The sequence below is a fragment of the Dipodomys spectabilis genome, unplaced genomic scaffold (genome assembly GCF_019054845.1).
Source record: "Dipodomys spectabilis isolate Male_0828 unplaced genomic scaffold, ASM1905484v1 ptg000416l, whole genome shotgun sequence".
Lineage (NCBI taxonomy): Eukaryota > Metazoa > Chordata > Mammalia > Rodentia > Heteromyidae > Dipodomys > Dipodomys spectabilis.
This window is the reverse complement of record NW_024871093.1, coordinates 386,160-408,234: the sequence shown is the minus strand read 5'-3', so window position 1 is coordinate 408,234 and position 22,075 is coordinate 386,160. Positions and strand designations below refer to the sequence as shown.

The following is a 22,075-nucleotide window of genomic DNA, read 5'->3' as shown; positions in this document are numbered from 1 at the left end:
GTACCAATTTTCTCTTGGTCTATGATGTACTTTGTAGATCACTCCCCCATGGGTGAAAATTTGAAATAGATTCATGGTATCTTCTAATTGGAACCTAAAAGTTTGAAGACATATTATGTGGGGAAAGTTGGTTGCTAAATATACTATACTATATATCTACGCACAAAATAATGTGCTGTATTTTTTTTTTTTTTTTTTTAGTAGAAAAATGACTGTTAAGTACCCACATCTGTAACGTCTGACTTAGGTAGCACTTGAGTAAAATGGTGGCTGTTCAGCTGAAGAGGTCTCTTGTCTGAAGGCTTTTTTGGGCATGAGGCTTAACGTTCCTCTCGGGCTCTTAGTGGATTAGATGAAAGACAGTCCTGACTCTAGCGTCCTGCCTAGAAAGAGCTGCAGTCTGCATCCTTTCTGGACCCCCACACAGTCTGAGAAACAGCAGTGTGTACTGTACATGAGGGCACACACCCAAGGTGGCCGGGACCCGACTCCTCTGTCTTTAATTCCTCTTTTTTTCAAAGTAGGTTACTTAAGGTGCCTGACCTCAAGACTCAAACCCCTAGGGCTCCCATGAGAAGGAATGGGCTGGGGCCAGAGAGGGCTGATTCTGGATGATCGTTGTGGTGTGGTCCCCTTCCCCCACCAAAAAACAATGGCAGTTGTGGATGGAAGCACAGAGAGAGCTAGATGTGAAGGATACGAGAGGAGAGGGCAGTCACAGGTGGTGTGGCACATAGTAGCCACTCAGCACAGCATTGGGGCAAGGGCAAGCAGGAGTCTGCATGCACATCTGTCACTGTCACACTGAAGGTACTTAGCCAAGGCTCACTTTATCAGAGCCCCAGAGACATTCAGCAGTGGGTGCTTATGCTTTCCCTCTGCTGTCAGAAGACTTTGACCCAGGGCATTTACAGCAGCGCACTGTTCCTGGGAACCTGAGTCATGTCCTGAATCCATGGTTCACCTAAGCCTGGTGCATGGACCTCATGCCACTTAGAACAGCTCTGCAGAGGTCACTAAGGCCGCTAACACCTTTACTTGGTGATGCTTGAAGTTCTGAGCCTTGCTGTGGGGTCCAGTTGTTTCTCATGTCAGCAAAACACTTCTTGGTCAGACTTATCCACTCTATCTCAACCATCAGATTGGGAAACAGTCTTGGCAAAGCATGGACAGAACTCCAGAGTCAGTGAGTCTTTGTGAAGGCTGTTTCAAATGTCTGCTTTTGGCCCTGTTTCTTGTTTGGCAGCAGAGCTAGGAGGTGAACCAGGCAGGCATTGTGGTTCTGGAGCCCTCCCTCTTAATCCCTTTGCCAGTCAGGTTGAAATTTTGCCACTCCTGAAGTGAGTGAGCTCACTGTAGGGAATTTGCAGGGAGTCTTCTTGAGCCACACATCTGGCTTGTACACGTTGGATCTTCCCTACCATCTTCCAAAGATTGTAACCAGGCACTTGGGGTTGTCTGCCTGACACGTGTTACACTTCCGTCCAGAGCACAACTCCTGGCCTCTCTCAGCCGGTCTCCAGTGGCCTCCAGAAGTCACCTGGGAACCTGCACTTCTCTTCAGAGAACCTGTCCTGGGCAGAGGCCTTCTTTGGCCGCCTCTTCCCTAAGCTCTTTGCTTGTTCCTCCACAGTTTTGACAGTGATCACATATCTGCACGTACTTGTGCTTACACTCCGTTTTCCCCAGAAGCTATGTGTTTCCTTACATGCTCAGTGGTGAGTGAAAGAGGGAAATTACTGGACAGTTTTGAAACTGCACAGAAAACATGGTAGTCTTTGCTGAGGTGGTTCTGAGAAAAGCTGGGAGTGCTCTTGAGACCTCCCTGCGAGAGCCCGCAGGCCAGCCCTGTGCTAGCTAGTGTGCCTTCCTCCTTCTCATGGAAAATCAGCCTTCTTTCTTTTTTTTTTTTGGTTCCAGTCATGGGGCCTGAACTCGGCCTGGGCGCTGTCCCTCAGCTCTTCAGCTCAAGGCTAGCGCTCTACCACTTGAGCCACAGTGCCACTTCTGGCTTTTTTCTTTTTGCTTATGTGGTGCTGAGGAATCGAACCCAGGGCCTCAGGCATGCAAGGCAAGCGCTCTACCACTGAGCCACCTTCCCAGCCCCAGCCTTACTTCTTTTCACTTCCAGTCAGCTTGTGCCTTCACCATCTCCAGTCTTTCTGGATGAGGGAGAGTTTGTAAAGCTTTCCCCTGGTTTTTCAAAGGTTAAAACAGCTGGGCATTTGCAGGAAAGACATTTTAAAATTTCATGTGATTCAAGGCAAGAGATCGTTTTTTTGTGAGCAAGAAGAGTTGTTTGTAGAAACTCATGTTTAAAAAATGAGAAGTTTAAATCACCTGAAAATGAGGAGGGGTTATATAGATTCATATTCACAGAGCAACTTAGAGGAAAGAAGTTACTAAATACCAGCCAAATATAGTAATTCATTCTCGACACAAGAATTGGCCATCATAGAATCAACATGCCATATTTTGTTGCTATTGTTGAGATGTAATTCAGTCTTAAGTTGTATATAATTCTGAGTTTTCGAATTAAAAGTCTTAATCAGCTGTGGTAGCTGTGGTGGCTCAAGCTTGTAATTTTAGCTAGTTGGGGTACATTAAGGATTAAGTTTCAAGGTCAGCCCAGGCAAAAAAGTTAAGGAGATCCCACTTCAACAAATAGCTGAGCACAGTGATGCATGCCTGTTACTCAAGCTGTATAGGAGGCTGCGGTTGGGAGGATCGTGGGGTCCTGGCCCAGGTCTGTGATCCAAGCAGCTACAGGAATCCTGAAGTTGTAGTACTCGGACTGACGGTATGGCTCTTCAGTAGAGCACCGGTTCAAACCCTAGTACTACCAGGAGGGAGGGATTCATTGCTGTATCTATGGCAAATTAATTTGGCCTTCAGATTCTCTTTGGACATTTCAACAGTTTTGTTCATTGTATTTAAAGGGGGATATGTAAAATTTCCAAGGGAAACCATGCAGTTGGAAAAATGTTCCACAGACTGCAGTGTGGGTCATGGTAAAGCACTTGCCAGAATGTGCCAACACCCCGGGTTCCATCTCCAGCTCTTCTGCAAAGCAAGTCTGATGAAATAATCTGCTGAGCACCCAGTGCTCACATCTGTAATTCTAGCGATCAGGAGGCTGAGAGCTAAGTATCATGATTTGAAGCCAGCCCAGCCAGGAAAGTCCATGAAACTTACCTATAGTTAACCACCAAAAAGCTTGAAGTAGAGCTGTGGCTCAAGTGGTAGAGTGCTAGCCTTGAGCTAACAAAAATCTCAGAGACAGTGCCCAGGCCCTGGGTTTAAGTCTCAGGACTAGAACCAAAAAAAAAAAAAAGGGAATGCCTCCAGATCAGAAGTTGAGTCATGTGTCTTATTAAGCCTTGGATACCCTTTAATTTCCTCTTCTGTCTTGACAACATTGCCTTGCCTGGAAAACACACAGACCCACTGCCGTTGATGGGTTAAGGTAACATATATTGTCTCCTCCTGTGCTGGAACTTTATCCTGAGGGTTGGCATGCAGGGGCTGATGGTCATTCTGGGTTTGAACTTCATCTAGGCCATTTGAGCCATGCCCTGAGGCCTCCCCCCCCTATGGTTTTGTTTTTGTTTTTTGTTTTTTGCCAGTTCTGGAGCTCAGGTCCTGGCTGCTGTCCCTGAGCCTCTTTGTGTTCAAGGCTTATGCTCTATCACTTGGAGCCGTAGCACCACTTCTGGCTTTTTTGGGGTAGTTTATCAGATATAAGAATCTCACAGGATTATCTTGCCCATGTAATTATAACCCCTCTGTATGGTATTTTCACAATTAAAAAAAAAAAAAAAGAATCTCACAGGGACTTTTCTGCCTAGACTGGCTTCCAACTGCAATCCTCAGATCTCAGCCTCCTGAATAGCTAGGATTACCAGCTCTGAGCCCTTCTTTGCTCTTAGTTATTTTTCAGTATTTACTCAGGGGCCAGCTTCTGACCTCTGTTCTCCTCCCTGTGCCTCCTGCTTGGGTCGCTGGCTTTGCAGGCTTGCCACCTTACCCATCAGGCTGGCTTAGGATCACAGTCCTCCCAATGTCCACCTCCCCTAGAGCTAGGAATAATGATGAGAGGACAGCGCTGAGGAGGAACAGGAGGAGGAACGGCCTTTGCCTATGTTTGTTCTGAAAGGCCTCACTCCATGTTGTAAATTTGTTGAGTACATGGCCCTTTTCTGGGGCCTCCCAAGCTTCCCAGAGTAGCACTTTTGCAGTTTGCGCAGACTTCTAAGTGGTCATATAATGGAAATGGAAAGGTGTGATTCCTGCTGTCTGCATGCATCCGCCATGTTAGCACCGCTGCTGCTGACTGTTCCTCTCCCGTATAGTAGTGTTTAAACTCAGCTAGTTTTGCTTACTCCATTTATACTTTCAAGCCATTGCCTCAACTCATTGAAAAGAGACGTTGTATCCATGTGTCCATGTTAAATGGAAAAAAAGAGCTCAGAGATAGGGACTTGATTAAGTAAGTCAGAGCCACAAGATGAATTGTATCCAGGTGAGCAAATTGTAGACCATTTTATGAAGATGGCAGAATCCACGAACCACTGGCAGGTTTGCCATATGCAGTTCAGACAGTGTCTTCTAGCTTGTCTCACACGTGTTTTGTATTATACCTTGCTTGATCCTCGCCTGAATTTAAAGGTCTGTTGATTCTAGTTCTTAACAATATTTGAAGGCTTTTGTGCTAGATGTTACTATTCATATTTGGCTTCATATTTTGAAGTTTGTGAATCATCCCACAATTGGATAAGAATAAAGGACCAAAGAATGTGCTCTCCTGCTCCAGGCATCCTCTTCATGCCCCCAGAACCTCCCTTGCTGTTTCTGTGATGTCACGAAGCCCCCAAACTATATCCCCATTCTCCTGTCCCCTAATCCCCCTGCCATCCACCTTGCGTGGCTTCCTGGATCACCAGAACAGTAACTCCAGGCTGACTGACCTTACTAGAGGGGCAGACTGCCTCCTGGGTCTCAGGTTTTCTTAATTTGTTCTTTGTCTTAGTTGAAGAAAGTAAATTGCACTTGACAGTTCTCAGAGTAGCAGCGATGGCACACAAGAAATACTTTGCTTGAAGTTAGAAGCTGTCCGTCTTGCCATGTTATCGCTTAGCTGCTGCATGCCATCTATCCTGCCTCAGTTGCTGGAAAAGGCCCATGAAAGAGCCAACGAATCCTGCCTGTTGAGAGTAACTACCTTTATGAGCACGTACTGTGCCGTGTGCAAAACACATGATGGGCACAGCTGATTGAGTCTTCCCAGCACCCAGGAGTTCAGAAAGTCAGGTGATCCGCTGCTCTGAGGGCTTCTAAGTGGCCAGGTTGGAGTTTGGGGATGGCGGGAGGGGGAACCCAGTGCCATAATGAAGCCACCTTCTTTATAGTAGCCTCCACTTGGCACAAATGGCTGCTCATTTGTTCTTGAAGACCTGTGAGGTTGACTTTTCTGTTTGTTGACGGGTGGTCTCTAGAATGCACTCACGGTGTCCTTTCTCTGCCTATCAGGTCGGTCTGTGAGTTGTTAGGACTTCCGCACAGGCCAGTGGGCTTTCATGTGTGTTATAACACTGCGTTATTGCATGGCTAGGCTTTGTCATCCTCTCAAACTGCTTCACCTTGACACAGGCCTTTCAGTCTGTCCTACACACTTGTATTTCATGACATATTTAAAATGCTCTTTTATTGTTGGCTTTTACCCAGTGTGTCTGTGAGAGAACTTCCCAGCTGTGTTTTACTTTTTTTTTTTCTTGCTGGTCCTGGAGCTTGAACTCGGGGTCTGCACACTGTCATTGAGTCTTTTTGTGCTCGGGTAGTGCTCTACCACTTGAGCCCCACAGCACCACTTCCAGCTTTTTCTGTGTAGTTTTTGGAGATTGGAATCTCAGGAATTTTTCTGCCTGAGCTGGCTTCAACAGTGATCCTCAGATCTCAGCTTCCTGAGTAGGTAGGATTATAGGGATGGGCCGCCTGGACCCAGCTTCCTGACTGTGTTGATGTGCAGGTTGGGCAGTTGCAGTTAACACTTAATTTCCCAGCAGGAGAATAAATCTAAAGCCTATAGGAAAGTATTGCTTGTATTTCAAGACAGCCATTTTTATGGTTAAGCTTGCATACTCATTCTGTTACCTTGTCATTTTTCCACCTGATTACTTTGAGATGGGAATAATCTTAAGAGTCTTGAATGCTAGTGTATCAGTCTTTGATTACAGTAGTCTTTGAATGTGGTCATAGTGGATCATAGTTGGTAGCGCCATTGCAGTTTAAAGTGTGTCTGTCTGATCTGTCTCCTTGCAGCAAAGTTCCAGCATTCGTGAGGATGATTGCTCCTGAAGGCTCTTTGGTGTTCCACGAGAAAGCCTGGAATGCATATCCCTACTGTAGAACAAGTAAGTCTGTCCCCCCATGAGGGCCAGGGGACAGAGCCCAAGTGCCAGGGCCTCCGATGGGTGCTCATCTGCCCCTGCCAGGGTGACCGCAGACTTGTCCGAGCTGTGTGGGTGCATTCACTCCCAGGTGGCGGGCAGGCCTTGTTGGCTGCCTGCTCCAGGGAAGCGTAGGAAGGACATGGAATAAATGATGCACCTTCAGAAAGGCCTTCTGGTGAATTTGCAGTATTTATAATGTTTCCTGATAGAGATAGGTTAGGACCTAGGGGCGACTTCCAGTGATTTGCCAAACTGACTTAGTAAGATTTTGTAACATTCTTCCTAGCATTATTCTAAAGCTAGATGACTGTCCACACTTTATTTGGACTCTACAATTAATAGAAACTGTATTGAAGACGTAAGCTACTAAATGTTGGGACATAAAATATTGGGAGCGATTGTTTTGACTCCAACTAACCTGAGTATTTTCTGTTTTATTGCTCGCCTCTGCATTCTGCCTCAGTTGTAACGGTGAGTAAAACCCTTTTTCAGTCCTCTTCATCTCTAAACTTTATATAGTAATCATTTCCAACAACCGCTTGCTTTTTCACTGAAAATCCATCTCTGCATGACTCCTCCCTGCTCCCTCCACCTGGCTACTGCCACTGTGTTCCCTGGGGCTTAATAAGGTCTGCCTTATCTCGATTATCTGACTCCTGTTTTTGTCTTTTGCTTTTTGCTCCTTCCCTCAGATGTCAAATTTGGCTCCCCAAGCCTTGTGGCTTTCTTCTTAGCCCCAGATACTGCATGACAAGTAGGCCTGCTGAGATTCCTTCACAGCATGTGTGCCTGGCCAGGCAGTGGGCATGGGGGGGGGGGGGGGGAGGGACTGTCACTTGGGGGAGGCAGAAGTGCTTGTGCTGGGATAGGCCCCTGCCCGTGCAGACTCCAGAAGGATCACCATCCTTGTCCTCTTGTGTTTCCTGCAGAATGAATATATGAAAGATGATTTCTACATTAAAATTGAAACATGGCATAAACCAGACTTGGGAACATTAGAAAATGTAAGTTTCACACTGGGCACTTCTAGTGCAGACGCTTCTGAGAACAGGTGTCTGAAATGTGGTCCACCTGATCCTTAGCAGTACCATCACTGGGCAGGCTGTCTGTCTGTGGTGCCATGAGCCAGGCAGGCATCTGGATACAGAGAGGCTTGCCCTGCCCTGCCCTGCCCTGCCCTGCCTGTGCCTGGCCTGGCCTTCACCTTTGTGTGGACATGGGTGTGGTTACTGTTTGGATCTGAAGCAGGTAGCATGTAGCACTAAGTCTTAGGTAGTTTTCAAAGCTGCTCTTCATCACAGAGCGGCTTCATTTTCATTTCCCCTCCACCAGCTGGTGTGAGGGTTGGGGAGGTGCTTTGACTAATGTGCAGCTCCTGACACACACGGTAAGTGTGTTGTATATCCCTAAAGGAAGCTTGAAGAGCATCAGCTCTCAGACTCAAGGCTATCCCTGAGGCTATTGGGGCTCCGGAGGAGGGGAGGTAGGTCTGGCATGTGATGTTGCTCTTGGCCCAGTGCTCCTAAGAAATGGGGTGCTGGGGCCCAGTAATGGTTCCTGGTTTTAGAACTTGGTTCCACTAGGCAACAATACACTGTTACAGGACTCAGTTAATGGCCATGGCACTTGCCAGAACTTCAAGATTTAAGTAGTAGTACTAGATTTTTCTTTCCAGTAATCTTTGACATTTCCTGTTGTTTTTTTTCATGGTCATGCTCTCAAATGTAATCTAAAAGCCATGATTGGGTATGTTTTAATTAGGGTATAAGTGAATGTGCCATTCCCAGCTTTCAAGTGGGCCTCACTGGGCAGTTGTTAAGCAGCTCTTAATTGCTCTGTGGTGCTGCAAAAAGAGACAGTGAGATACCATGCCGTGGAAGAGTTAATCTTGGTGAAGATGAATAGCTGTCAGATAAGGAAGCTCTGGGTTTAGACCAGACCATGTGTCTGTCTGAAGTCCAGTTAATATTGGTCCCTAACTGTTAGCACACTACTGCTAGACTAGGAACTTGTGGCTGAGTATCATAGGCTACACAAAAGTTGAGTACATCCCTAAGGACTACAGAGATGATATTTACATAGAGCTTTCTGCTTGCCAGTGTCCTTGCTCATGCCCCTTCCACCCCTCCCCCTTTATTTGGAGGCCCTATGAAGAGTCATTTAGATCCCTCATGGTTTTAGACTTAATGAGTTGCTTGAATTTAGTGAAACACTAATTTGCATTTTTTTGTTCTTCATAATATACATGGTAGGGGCTGGGAAGGTGGCTCAGTGGTAGAGCACTTGCTTTGCATGCATGAGGCCCTGGGTTCAATTCCTCAGCACCACATAAGCAAAAAGAAAAAAGCCGGAAGTGGTGCTGTGACTCAGGTGGTAGAGCGCTAGCCTTGAGCTGAAGAGCTGAGGGACAGCGCCCAGGCCCAGAGATCAGGCCCCATGACCAGACCCAAAAAATAATAATAATAATATACATGGTAAATGATGCAGGGTAAATATTATATATGTAAATATAATCGTTTCTACCTAAAGTTGGTTTTGTTTCTATTTGTCATTTACAGGTTCATGGTCTAGATCCAAACACGTGGAAAACGGTTGAAATTGTCCACATAGATATTGCAGATCGAAGTCAAGTTGAAGCAGCAGTAAGTACTACTTGATGGCACTGATTTAATACATTACTCTTTACATCAGTTACAGCCTCTGCTTCTGCTCTGAGATGAGCCTGGAGCTTAGATTTGGTCTATAAGTCCAAGAGTTAAGAAAATGAGTTGTGTTTTGTGCAAATTTCGCCCTTGTACAAATGATCCCTGTAAGAATTTGTAAAAGTAAGCTGGGTGTGTTCTCCTAGCTACTGGGGAAGCTGAGAATGGAGGGGATTGGTGTTGAAGGTCACAAGGCCCCGTTTCAGCCAATAAAAAGCTGGGCATAGTGGTTCATGCCTGTCATCCCAGCTTACACAGGAGATGTAAACAGGAAAATTGTGATCCAGACAAAAGCCAAGACCCTAGTCAAAAACCAAGAAAGGTCCAGAGGCATGACTCAAGTAGTACTTTACCTTTACTAGCGATGAGGGCAAGGCCCTGAGTTCAGACTCTAGAACCACCAAAAAAGAAAGTATTTATTTCCTTTGAAAAACCCAATGTTGTTTATGAAAGTATTCTCCTTGGAGCTGCTGTAAGTAATGTGAGTTCTCCTTAGTTTCAACTGTGACTTTAAAAAGCAAAAATGTAACATTTAGAAATATTCACTAACATGGCCTAATTTAAATTATTGTAATTTAACATCTGTTTGGCTTTCCGGTTTCATTTTTATTAAAGGTACGTGTTTGTACTTCAGGCTTTCAGCTTAAAACTGCGTGTAAAGACTCCCCTAGGCCAGCGTACGTCACCTGCTACTTTGCCTTTGCAGGCTGTGGCCGTGGGCCTTCCCCATGCTAAGGCAACCGGGGATCCGCTTTCTGCTAATGGGGGGAGCCAGAGCTCTGGAGAGTGACAGCTCTTGTTTGTCAAGCACAATGTGTGCAGTCAGCATCTCTTTCGTTTCTATTTTTAGTGAGTATTCTCTGAACTTGAGCAGCATTGTTTGCTGAAGCAAACACGAAATGTCCACTTTGCTGTGCACACAGGAGGGGTCTCTAGATTTTTCTCTGAAGTCACCAAGGTTTGCTGCCAGCCGTGACCTTCCCCAGGCCTGGCCCTATTCTGCTTTCAAGTATAGACACTGGGAGGGAGGACTGTTTTGTTGCAGGGGAGAATAGGGAGATATTTTGTTATCCTTAGTGTGTTGTTCAAATGCTGCTGGCCTTGTTTTCCCCACCCCCTCCCCTCCTTAAGTGGTGGGGCTTGAAATCTGGGCCTGGGTACTGTTTTGTCAGCTCTTCAGCTCAAGGCTAGTGCTCTACCACTTGAACCACAGCGCCACTTCTGATTTTCTGGTGATTTATTGGAGATAAGTCTCATGGACTTTCCTGCCTAGGCTGGCTTTGAACCACGATCCTCAGATCTCAGCCTCCTGAGTAGCTAGGATTATAGGCATGAGCCACCAGCACCTGGCTCTGGCCTTGTTCTTTTCTTTCGGACTTGTGCATGTGGAAGATGGTGATGGAAAGAGAAGCCTGGGGGTGCGTATGGAGTCAGCTGCTGGAGTAGCTGGTGTGTGGACAACAGGGACAGCCGTGATCAGCAGTGGGCGCAGGGGATTGGTTGCTCCTGAACAACATTCAAATGTTGTCAGAAATGCCTGCGTGCCACCAATCAAAATGGTCTTCCAACTCCCACCATATAGGCGCCTCTGCTTTCCTGGGGCCTAAACCGTGTGAAGCTGATACTGTTAGAGCCCCGGAGGCTGCATCCTGGTTCCTTACCTGGGCTGCATGGGAGGACTTGAGATGGGGTCCTGGTGGGCGAGCACTGTGCAGGTGCAGTCTGCGGGGAGGGAGCTTAGTGATGGTTCTGTGAGGCACGAGGTACTTGGCGGGTACCAAGTGAGAGAGGCCGGATTGGACCTGGGCATTTTGACCCAGTGATGGAGCTGAGAACACAGTCTGCAATGCCATTGGGTTCAGGTGAGATTTGAGCCTCCACTCATCTGTCCACCTGCTGGGCATATTCATGTTGGACAGGTTAAGCGACCTCTCAGTGCCTGTGTTGTCTTGCATAAAATAAGGCTGGCTGTTCCGGCTGTGGTGTGCATACTACAGCTGTGTGAACCAGTGGTCTGCCCATCCCTCACAGCTCCTGTTCCCATTTAAAAGTTTCACTTTAAAGAAATGCAGACTTGTGGTAAAGTGATTCAAATTTACAGTAGCATTTCCTTATTGTGACAATTTATAGCACAAAACTTAGCATTCCAAAGCTATATAATTCAGTGGCACTGGGTATCTGGATGTCCAGTGTGGTAGAACTGTCACTGCTGCCTAAAACCATGCTTTGTCCACAAGTAGTCACTCCAGCCTTTGGCACACACCAATCTGGATAATGTCTAGAGGGCTTTGTTCATCCCAGCCTTCACATCAGCTCTAGCTAACATCGCACAGTAAATGCCCTGGTAGAACAATGCTGCCCACTCCTGCTAAAGCCAGGACTTGCCTGGGCTCTTACACTGGGTGGCTGCTTTCAGGTCGGTCGTACTGTATGTAGTGTGTGCATCAGTGTTCGCCCCTTGGTGGCGTTCAGCTGTTCCCCCCTCCTGGCTGTGGCAAACGGTGCTGCTGCGAAGCTGGCGCTGCACACCTTTCTGTATGTGTGCTTCTCAGCCATGGTGAAATAACAGCCGATAGCAGATAGGGCCAGCAGGCCTGACTACAGAGAAGAAAATGTGGGAAGCATGTTTCTCTACTACAGAAGATGGAAGGGAGCTGTGTGATGGCAGCTGCCTGTGCGCGCTCTCTCTCTCTGTCTCTGTCTCTGTCTCTCTCTCTCTCTCTCTCTTTCCCCTTTGGTTGGTTCTGTGGCTTGAACTCAGGGCCTGGGTGCTATCCCTGAGCCTTTCTGTGCTCAAGGCTACCACTCTACCACAGTGCCACTTCTGGGTTTTGAGTGGTTAATTGGAGATAAGAGTCTCGTGGGGAACTTTCATGCCTAGGACAGCTTTGAACCGCAATGCTCAGATCTCAGCCTCCTGAGTAGCTAGGATGACAGGCGTGAGCCACCAACGCCTGGCCTGTGACAGTTCTGAAACCTCTGCCAGGGGCAGAGCTTCAAGCTTCGGTGGATGTGTGAGGGGCCTGGAGTGAGTGGCAGGGGAAGGTTTCGGGTGCCGGCCCCATCGGGGTGATGGTGAGACCCTATGGAGCCAGCCTGTGGCTAGAGCACTCGTCCCTCGTGGCCTTGCCATTGATCACCAGAGCTGAATCGTGACAGGTGTGGTAGCTTGGAAAGTGAGATAGCCTGGAAGGACAGCGCCTCCTGCTCTGTGGGAGGAGCCCCCTTGCTTTCTCCTGTGCCTTCCACCCAGGCAGAGCTTTCTTGGCCTCCTCTGGGTCATCAGGGAAGGGTGGGTAAAGTGGGGCTGCAGCGTCCCACCGTCCCCCTCTGCTGTCTGACATTAGTCAGGCCCTAATGAGTTTGAACACACAGTTCAATAACTACAGAAAGTTTGGTTCCGTGCCAGCCTCCTGTTCCATGAGGAAGGTGAAGCCCCGGTAACCTGCCAGGTGAGAGGCACTAGTGGACATTCTGGCCCTTGGTCCAGGGCTCTACTTCCGAGCCACAGTCCTGCTTCATTGCCCACTGGGCCAGCTGCTGCCACTTAGGCATTCTCTTCCTCTCATGCTAGAGAACCCAACCATACCCCGAGGCTGCCCACCCAGAGGAGGAGGGACTGGCCAGTGTGAGCAAGAGTGTACCCTGACATGACCGGCGTGATGCCAGTTTGGTCAGACCTGGCTGCCCAGGGATGGGGGAGGGGACACCTGGCCGTGAGTACTAGAATTTCCAAGTGCATGTCCATTGAGCTAGCAAACAAAACCTTACTTCGAAGAATCCACTGTCCTCCCACTTTCCACGCAGAGCTGAAGTGGAAGTGTTCTCCATCTGTCACTGAGTGGTTTGGAGCACCAGGGTCTTCATGAGTGCTGGAGGTTAGTGTAGTGGTCCAGAGAGTGTGGCTCTCTTTGTTCAAAAAGAAACTTGTCAGAATTTTTTTTTTTTTTCTGTTGGATACAGGGCTCAAACTCTGGGCCTTGGCACTGTCCTCAAGCTCTACCACTAGAGTGCTAGCGCTCTACCACTTGAGCTACAGCACCATTCCAGTTTTCTGGTGGCTCATGGGAGATAAGAGTCTTAGGGACTTTCCTGCCAGGGCTGGCTTTTGAACCGCGATCCTCAGAGCTCAGCCTCCTGAGTAGCTAGGATGACAGGTATGAGCCACCAGCGTCCCGCTTTCTCAGAATATTTTAAAAGAAGAGAACAAGTATATGCCCGTCTGCTGGCTTATACACAGGTCTAGAAGAGTGTAAGGTGCTGCTGGTGGCAGTGATTTCTCCCTCAAGCAGAGAGCAGTGGCTGCACTGAGGTCTGAGCTGTCCTCTCCACTGGGTCTGTTTTCTGTTACTGTCTTACAAATTGCAGTGGATAGCCTGGCTGGCCCAGGGAATGAATGTCCATGGCCTTCACATTGTCTGCTGGCTGGAAGCGAGTCAGAGGTTCCATTAGCACTTGGGGGTGGGGGTGGAGGAGATATTATACAAGAGTAACTCTGGGACAGGGAGGCCAGCCAGACTTAGGGCCGAAAACTTGTTCTGAAAAGTGTTGGAGTGGCTTTAGAATTGAGTGCTTGGAAACTAAGAAGCCAGTGAGGGATGGGGTGCCGCACCTAGCGGGTTGGTTCTCCGGTTTGTCCTAGAGGGTCCACCTGGTCAGGGGCAGACAGTGCTTGTGGAGATGTGGATTGATGGGAAGGGCAAACAAAGGACCTGCTCCTGCCTCAGTGGGAGATGTCAGTCTCCTGCAGCGGTGTCTCCTTGGCCCCATGTCCAGGCCTGTTCGAGGAGACTGTGTCTGGGCTCCACCACACCTAGCGATAGGAGACGATGGTGAGACTGACTTCCGTGTCTGTCCCCTCATCTGCTCCCTGTCTGGTGACCTCAGCCCCAGGGAACACCAGAAACTTGCTTGGTGGCTGGCATGTCTTATCTTATGTAGCTTAGTAGTGCATAGTTGGGGACCTGCCTCTTTGTCCCTCAGATGAAGATGTCAGAATTGGGGAGCTCTTCTGAACTAGTGCAGACTGGCCTTGGGCCTCCTGGAGGGGCGGGTCCCACTAACTCAGTGATTTGTTTTGCCCCCATTCTGTTTGTGTTGAACTGCTCGGGGAATTTTGAGTGAGTTGTGTTAAACTTTTTTTTAAAACCACAACTTTAAGTGATGGAGTTTCTTTCAGTATCACATGCTTATAGGAAATGAAACCTTTGAATTAGTAAATGTGAGAGGAGGAGGCTCCCAGCCCCTCCCTTCAGTATTTGTAAACCAAGAATTGGTGACATTTATCTCATCACCCCACCTGCTGGGAGTTCTCTATCACTGCAGGCTGTTTTGTTCAGACACAGCCCAAACATTAATTCACAGTGACTGTGTCTGTTACTTTCCGGACTTAGCAGCCAGGCTGTCCAGTGGCTCATATGTTATGCTTCTGGTTGACTTGCTAGTTTGGAGTCAGTCTTACAAGTTTCAGCATGTGTAGAAGAGATGGGATTTGACCCCAGGTATAACAGAGTACTTGGCGGGTTGCTTTGATGTGTCGCGTATAATCTAAGGTTGGCATTGTCACAACCACCCCAGGAATGAGCGTTCCTTGTAGTCACCTGTCAGTGAGACCTGGGTTCACAGAATAGTGTTCCAAGAATCACATGTATTTCTGAACCAAGTTATTAGGGATTTGGGCATTAGGATGCCCATAAGGAGTCTTTGTTTGGACCTTTTTTTCCATAACTGTCTAGAAGATACATAATTGGCCTAAAGAAACTAGTAAGCAGTTAGGTTTCTGTTTCTCTGGGGCTGTTGGAACAAATCACCATATAAAACATTTCCTATTCCGGGTATGGTGGCTTGCCCCTGTAATCCTAGCTACACAGGAGGCTGAGATGTGAGGATCATGGATCGAAGCCAGCCTGGGTAACCAATGGGTCCATGAAACTCTTATCTCTAATTAACTACCAAAAAGCCAGAAGTGTAACTGTGGCTTAAGTGGTAGAGTACTAGTCTTGAACACAGAAGCTCAAGAACAGCACTCAGGCCCTGAGTCACTGAATAGAACAGAACACGGCTTTAGCTCCTCCTTTCCTGGGTCCACATGAGGAAGAAGAGTGTTGACATCCCTTATGAGTTGTTAATGAACAAAGATCTTCCCCGCTCAGATGTACACAAGTTCTCGTTAGATCAAACTATAAGGATACCCAGCATAACAGACCAAAATACAAGTTTAAAGGTTTTGGGTTTTTTTTCCTTCTCTTCATTTCTAAAGTTGTAGTTGATACATAACCACAGTAAAAAGCTTGGGATTCTTTAAATGTCCTGATGAAACACACATGCCTATCTGCAGCTTGCTCCCAAGTGTACACAGATGACTCCGCTGACATCTGCTTCTGCTTTCTGAAGGTACAAATGTGAATCTGGCCCCTTTTAATCATCCCCAGCACTTTGTCTAAGTAGCTTTCCATGATTTGTATACAAAAGTCACTTCCCAGGAGAGGGAGGCTCTTTAAAGTGGAAGCCGAAGTGTACACATGATTAACATCAGAGAGACCTGCGTTTTTGGAAGTCATTTGAAAGAAAATGAGCACAGATTTTTTTTTTAAAAAGAGAAATTGGAACCACATTTTAAGGTATTACGGGAAACTAAAAAGGGCTGTGTTGTCTTGCTAGTGGGGTACTGTGTGACTTTATCATTTCCAAGGCAGATTTTTGTAGTAGACATGTTTGTTCTAAATTGGTAGTCTTGCCCATCTAAAAATAATACATTTTTAACATCTGGCTTTTTGAGGTCAGTAATAAGGAAATAGTAAAGTTAGGAAAGCATTTAGGTGTTTGGCGGGTGGCATTTTGAAAAAGGATAGTCCTAGCCTGGTGCTGGTGGCTCATGCCTGTGATCCTAGTGACTCAAGAGGCTGAGATCTAGGGAATCAGGGTTCAAAGCCAACCCGGGCAAAAAAGGCCAAGAGTCCAGTAAACTACCAAAAAGCTGGAAATGGAGCTGTGGCTCAAAGTGATAGAGCACTAACCCTGAGCACAAAAGCCTAGGACAGCATCCAGACCCTGAGTTTAAGCCCCAGGACTGGCAAAAATCAATAAAGTACATCTCTATTCCATACCAAAATGCAACAACTTAAAAGACAGTTTCCCCCTTCTGTTTCCACATCTAGATGTTAAGGTTTTTAATCTGAGGCAGAAGATTTTTCTCAAACGAGCCATGTCACATTCAGTAGTTGGGAGTCCATGGTTGAGGTTCCCACAAAGATGGTGTTCCTGGGGAGGAAGAGGCATGTCCAGGGCGTGTAGTTTTGGGTCTCCAATGGGGGTCTGGGTGAGCTCTTTGTTCCTTGCCTCTTAGGCTTGGTTGTTCTTTGAAGCTGTGGTTTTGTTTATTTTGCTGCTTTCTCTTCTGCTTAATGCCTCCGCCCTGCCCTGTTACTTCCATGTTCCTTCTCCATACCTGCCAGTCCCGGGTGGCTTCCTGGTGGCATTTCCCCAGCATCTTCACTTCTTGGTCCCTTTTTCCATTTGCAAATGGGAATCAGAGGTGCTGGCTTGCTGTGTGGGCTCAGCTCCTCAAGACTCTGTACAGTCCCTTCCCAGAGGAAGCTCGTCACTCAGGTGGCAGCTCGCTCTGTCTCCTCACCAGTGTTGTGATCGGGGCCAGTAGAACAGCCAGCGGGGAGAGTATAGCCTGCACAGCTTACAGGCAGAAGGCTAGGCTGATGAAAACCCTCCTGATGGAAGAGAGGGGTTCAGGACTGGACACATCGTGGCTCCTAACGGAAGCCTAAGGGGAGGAGGAGCCGTGGAGAGGCCCTGCCTCCCTCCGGGCCTGGTCTGTCTTGTCGGGAATCCCATTTGTGGGCAGGCCTTGCCTTGACTCTGCAGACCTCAGATATTAACACGATCGTTCTGGGTTTCAAAGGAGCATGGTGGCTCACTTGACAGCGTATCTGTCAAAGCACCTAGTGAGGACTCAGACCAATCCCTTTCCACTCAAGACATGTTCTTCCCTGGGCATTGTGTTAAAAATGTGGAACCTGGGGTGGGACTGGAGTCTGTCCCGTGGTGACTTTTGCTCTTTGGGAAGCTGCGGTGCCAGAACGGTGCGGACCACAGAGCTGGCACCTTCTGGGGTGGGTAAGAAGAAGGAATGGCAGTCAGCAAGGTCTGCCCAGCAACTTCCCCTCGACTCTCATCTTTTCTGCCAAGGAATTTGCAGCCCAAGGAAGTACTGTCACCTCTGCACTAGCTGTGGGGGGGAGCAGGTGTTCTCAAGCGGTCATCTTCTTACCATAGGGTGCTCCTTCCTTGCATTGTGTCCCTTGAGTACACCCTTCATTGACAGCGCAAACTGCCTGGCGTGCCACCGTGCCCCCAGTCCTCTGAACACCAGCTTCCATCAGGGCCACTAAACACTGGCACACTTTGAAATTTGCATATATGCAATAAAATAAAAGGCTTGAAGATCCGCAGATGTGATTTAACGTGAAAACGCGTTCATTTTATTTCATTTGTTCATTTCATAAATGTTTATTAGAACTTACTATTTACTATGTTTTGGTCTAGTGAGTAGCATAATTGTATCTGTCTAAAGAGAGTGTAAGATTTTCTTAATCACTGGACAAGCCCAGATGTTCCTAAATGACTTGGAGTTGTTTATTCCAACTGTTGCCTGGCTAATGGTGATGCTGGGTGCCCTCACCCAGAGGGTGCTTTTCTCACAACTGTTATGACCAGAGCTGGACCTCAGGCTGCAGTCAAAGTTGGGTACAGGAGCCAGAATTTGGGAGGTTTAAACTTGGCTAAATAAACAGCTCCTACCCATTGTACCTAGAATTGTAGTAGATTTTTCTTCCCAACATACATCGTCCTAGGGAAACCTTTTAACAGCTTGTGATGTCAGGGAGACGGAAGTGGGTTTTAGAGTGGATGCTTTTGCTGTCATCCTACCAGTGGTGCATGATCCAGCGGTGTGGTGAGGCTGTGCCCACAACATGCTGAGCTTAGCTAGTACTTGATTGTCTGAATCCGGTGACTTTTGGAAATCAACATATGTGATTTGGTTTTAATTGCTTTGAACTGTGTGTATTGTGTTTTAGACGACTGGAGAGGATTGAATTTCAAGGCCAGCGCAGGCAAAAGCTCACAGATTTCTCTCAACCAGTATCTGGGTGGGCGCCTGTCATCCCAGCTGTCATTCCAGCTCTGGTTTGAAAGTAAAAATCACAGTTTGGGTCCAGACTAGCCCCATCGCAGGAAGTGGCACAGTCTCAGAAAGAGCCAGAACAACAACAACAACAAAAAGAGCTGGGGGTGTGCTTCAAGTAGAGCCCCTAGTTCAAACCCTAGTACCACTAAAATCAAACGTATTTTGCCTTTCTTTAAAATGCTTTTCCCGGGGCTGGGAAGGTGGCTCAGTGGTAGAGCGCTTGCCTTGCATGCCTGAGGCCCTGGGTTTGATTCCTCAGCACCACATAAGCAAAAAGAAAAAAGCCGGAAGTGGCGCGGTGGCTCAAGTGGTAGAGTGCTAGCCTTGAGCTGAGAGCCGCACAACCGGACCCCCCCCCCCCCCCCAAAAAAAAAAATGCTTTTCCCTAGACATTAGTCTTAGCAGCTGATGAAACCTGGTTTGATTTCTTTAGGATGCACGATGGGCTGTGAGGCATGAGCTTTTAGCCGCCAGGGCTGTGCTGATCTGTTCTCCAAAGGCTGGGCTTGTCTTTGAGCCTCCATAGGACAGCACCCACATGTTACACATTTGAGCGTCTGGCATTGGGAACATGCGTTTACTGTGCTCCCTTTAAATCACGACTCTAAAGATGTGTACAATCAAATATGTGCTTCCTAAATGCTTTGCTTGAGAGTATTTTCTCTTCAAATGGAAAGGAATTACGGGATCTGACTGGAAAGGGCCAAATAGTACATCAAGGCACGTGAAGTTGTTAGTACTTGTCAGCTTTTTAGCTACAAAAATGACACTTTCTCAGCAGTTGACCTAAGATGCCGTAGATGGCCGGCCCGGGTGGTTCTGTGTGGGAGCTATGTTCGGGATGTCTGACTTCCTAAGAAGGCGTTCTGTTTCTCGGTCAGCCCTGTAGTGGCTATGCTGTTCTTTAGATCTGAAAACAGCTTTTGTTTATGGGAAGGCTGTGGCTGAGATCCAGCAAGCCCTAGGGTTGCCAAGCGCTGATTTGCTCAGTTCTCTTTGGCAGGAGGAGACACTGCTCTTATTGGAAGACCTCTTCCTGTTAGTGCTAAAATGAACCTAGATATCATTTCTTCTCTCTTTCTGTCTCTGTCCCTCTCTCTTTCTCTTTCTCTCTCTCTCTTCTTCCCCCGCCCCCCATTTTGTTGTCAGACATAGGGCTTGAACTCAGGGCCTGGGCGCTGTCCCTGAGCTTTTTTGCTCAAGACTTGCAATGCTCTACCACTTTGAGCCATGGCACCACTTACAGTTTTCTGGTGGTTTAATCAGAAGTTTCAAAGACTTTCCTGCCTGGGCTTGTATTTGAACCAGGATTCTCAGATCCCAGCCTCCTGGTAGCTAGGATTACAGGCATGAGCCACTAGCACCTGGCCCTAGGCATCATTTCTATCAGAAATGATGTCTGAGGGAGAGTTCCCTAAGCTCTTTTCTGATGGGTGGACAGGATAATGGTGTGGCAGTAGTGAGCTGGTCCCTAATCTCCCCTGATCTTAGGACAGGATGTGAGTTCTGAGGTCGCCTGACCTTACTTCATGCTGAAGAAGCACACATTTGTCCAGCACTCTGCCTTCGCACCTTTGCTGTGGGAAAGATTTTTCTTGTCACTGGTAGAGGATTTTTCTCCGATCCTCAGAGAAGATATAAATAAATGTAAACACAGTTCCTAGTACAAAGACACGTGAACATGGGTTCCCACTCTACTCTGCTGCCTTACATGGACACGAACTTCCCTGTCTCTTCCAGCAGTGGATTTGAGTACCCGTGTTTGAAGTGTAATTGCACAGCAGTGACCTCTTGCGGGGAAATAACGTATTGCTTATTTCCTGCTTGCTTAAATCTAACAGGGATTTTTAAAGTTTTGTTAAAAAAGCATGTACCAGCATATTTTGCCCTAAGTATTTTCTCACTAGCGCCCATCATTATTAGCTTAAGGTTCATTCTAAATTTTTCCTTTTTTTTTCCCCCCTCTATACTGAAGCTTGAACACTAGGCTCAAGCTCTCAGCTTTTGCATTCATGGCTGGTGCTCTATACTTGAACCACACCTCTACTTTAGGGTTCTTCTCTACCCCCCCACCCCCATCCCCCACCCTGCCCTAGGGGTAGTTGAAAATAAGAGTCTCAGACTTCCAGACTGGCTTTGAATCTTAGTTCTCCGATCTCAACCTCCTGAGAAGCTAGGATTCCAAGCCCCGCTGGGTGGGAGGTGAGGTGTGAATTTAGTGTTTGGGGCTAGTTTTCTCCAGCCCAGAGTCCGTGAGTGTTGCTGAGTTTTAATTTGTGTATTTATTGTCAGGTTGTTTTCTTGCTTTTCTAATTAGCGTACGTTAGTTGTACAGAGGGGATTTTTTGTTGTGACATTTCCACAGATGTACCAGGTATCCGCTCATCCACACCCTAGTTATCACTCTCCTCAGCCCTCCAAGTTAAGCTTTTATAGCCTGTTCCTCTCAAAAGCCCCTTTCAGCAGTGAGAGTGCTTTCTTTGGAAAAGTTCTCTGGGCTGAGCAGGAGCAGAGATTGCTTCAGGTCCTGGTGTCAAGAGCCAGGCAGCCATGTGCTTGCAGTAAGTGGTTTGGGGACCAGCTTTGGTGTCTCACAGGGCAGTGTGTGAGTCTGCTCAGCTCAGCTATGATGATGGTTGGAAGTGCCTTTAGTCCCAGCTGGTGAGGGCAAACAGGAAGCTGTCGCTGCTGGCCCATTCCAAAGCACTCCAAGCAGAATAGTAGGGATGAGGCTGTGCGTCCATTTTGACTCTTTGTGTGCCGAAGTGATGCTTGTTCAGACAGTGTGCGTGGATGCTGTGGGATCCTGGGGCTTGGGAGCTGAGCGGCACCTCAAGAACCAACATTCTGCTGGAGAGCGTTCGAGAATTTTCGGTAGAGTATTTGCCCCAGTTCAGTTGAGAGGTTATAGTGTAGTATGATATCTCACTTAAAGGAAGCATCCGTTGGTAAAACTTTTCCTAAACATGTGTTTGAGGTTTTTGTAACTTAATTTTTAAAGTTAAAACTCTGTTGGTGTCTAGAGTTTAAGGTAGTATTTTTAAATGCTGTGCTAAACATGACTACACATGCTGTATGTTTGTGCTCAGTCACTAACCCAGTCCCGCGAGGGAAGGCGGAAGTATAGGCCCCCTTCCCTCCCCCGGAGTCTGCTGACCTCACCTGACAGTCTCACTGTGGGGACACGGGGTTCGCTTTCCTTGCTGGATAACCACACCACATCAGGTGATTGGCCAGAACTTTTTCAGAGCTGAAGTTCTGACTTCTTTTTTTTTTTTTCCTATTAATTTGTAACCTTTCAGAGGCCTTTGGGGTCTGCCATCATGACCCTGGAGGTGTTGTGACCTGTGATTGTGTAAAGAGCAGATCAGAGAGCAGGATGAAGCCATGGGTGTGCTTAGCCCGCCCAGAGGTGCAGTGGCCTGCGTGAGCACCCCAGGCCAGGATCCCCCATGGCTGATTGGGGAGTTTCCAGGAGAGGAGAAAGATTACGCCGGCGTTGTGTCTACTGTGGATCTGACTTGGGGGGCCCAGCTCTCCCGAGGCTTAGAGGTTCTGCTTCTCAGTCATTGGTGGGAAAAGCCAGTGAGGATTAATAAGAGGGCGGAACTGTAGAATATTTTCTAATGCAGGTTTGTTCCTCTGAGGTACATTCAGTAAGGGAAACTAGGCCAACAAGTTATTGACAATTAGTGGTCCATTGGGGATCTGCTTTAATGAAT

The 22,075-nt window shown here is 47.4% G+C and overlaps 1 protein-coding gene across 2 annotated transcripts in view; it reads left to right on the top strand.

The window, feature by feature from the left end:
* Pitpnb (phosphatidylinositol transfer protein beta) overlaps window positions 1–22,075 on the top strand; it is a 56,060-nt gene that overhangs the window by 11,142 nt on the left and 22,843 nt on the right. For both annotated transcript variants that reach the window (XM_042667659.1, XM_042667660.1), the window contains exons 4-7: window positions 6,319–6,410; window positions 6,913–6,920; window positions 7,379–7,453; window positions 9,008–9,091. In XM_042667659.1, the coding sequence (XP_042523593.1) occupies window positions 6,319–6,410; window positions 6,913–6,920; window positions 7,379–7,453; window positions 9,008–9,091 (259 nt within the window). The remainder of the gene's footprint in view (window positions 1–6,318; window positions 6,411–6,912; window positions 6,921–7,378; window positions 7,454–9,007; window positions 9,092–22,075) is intronic.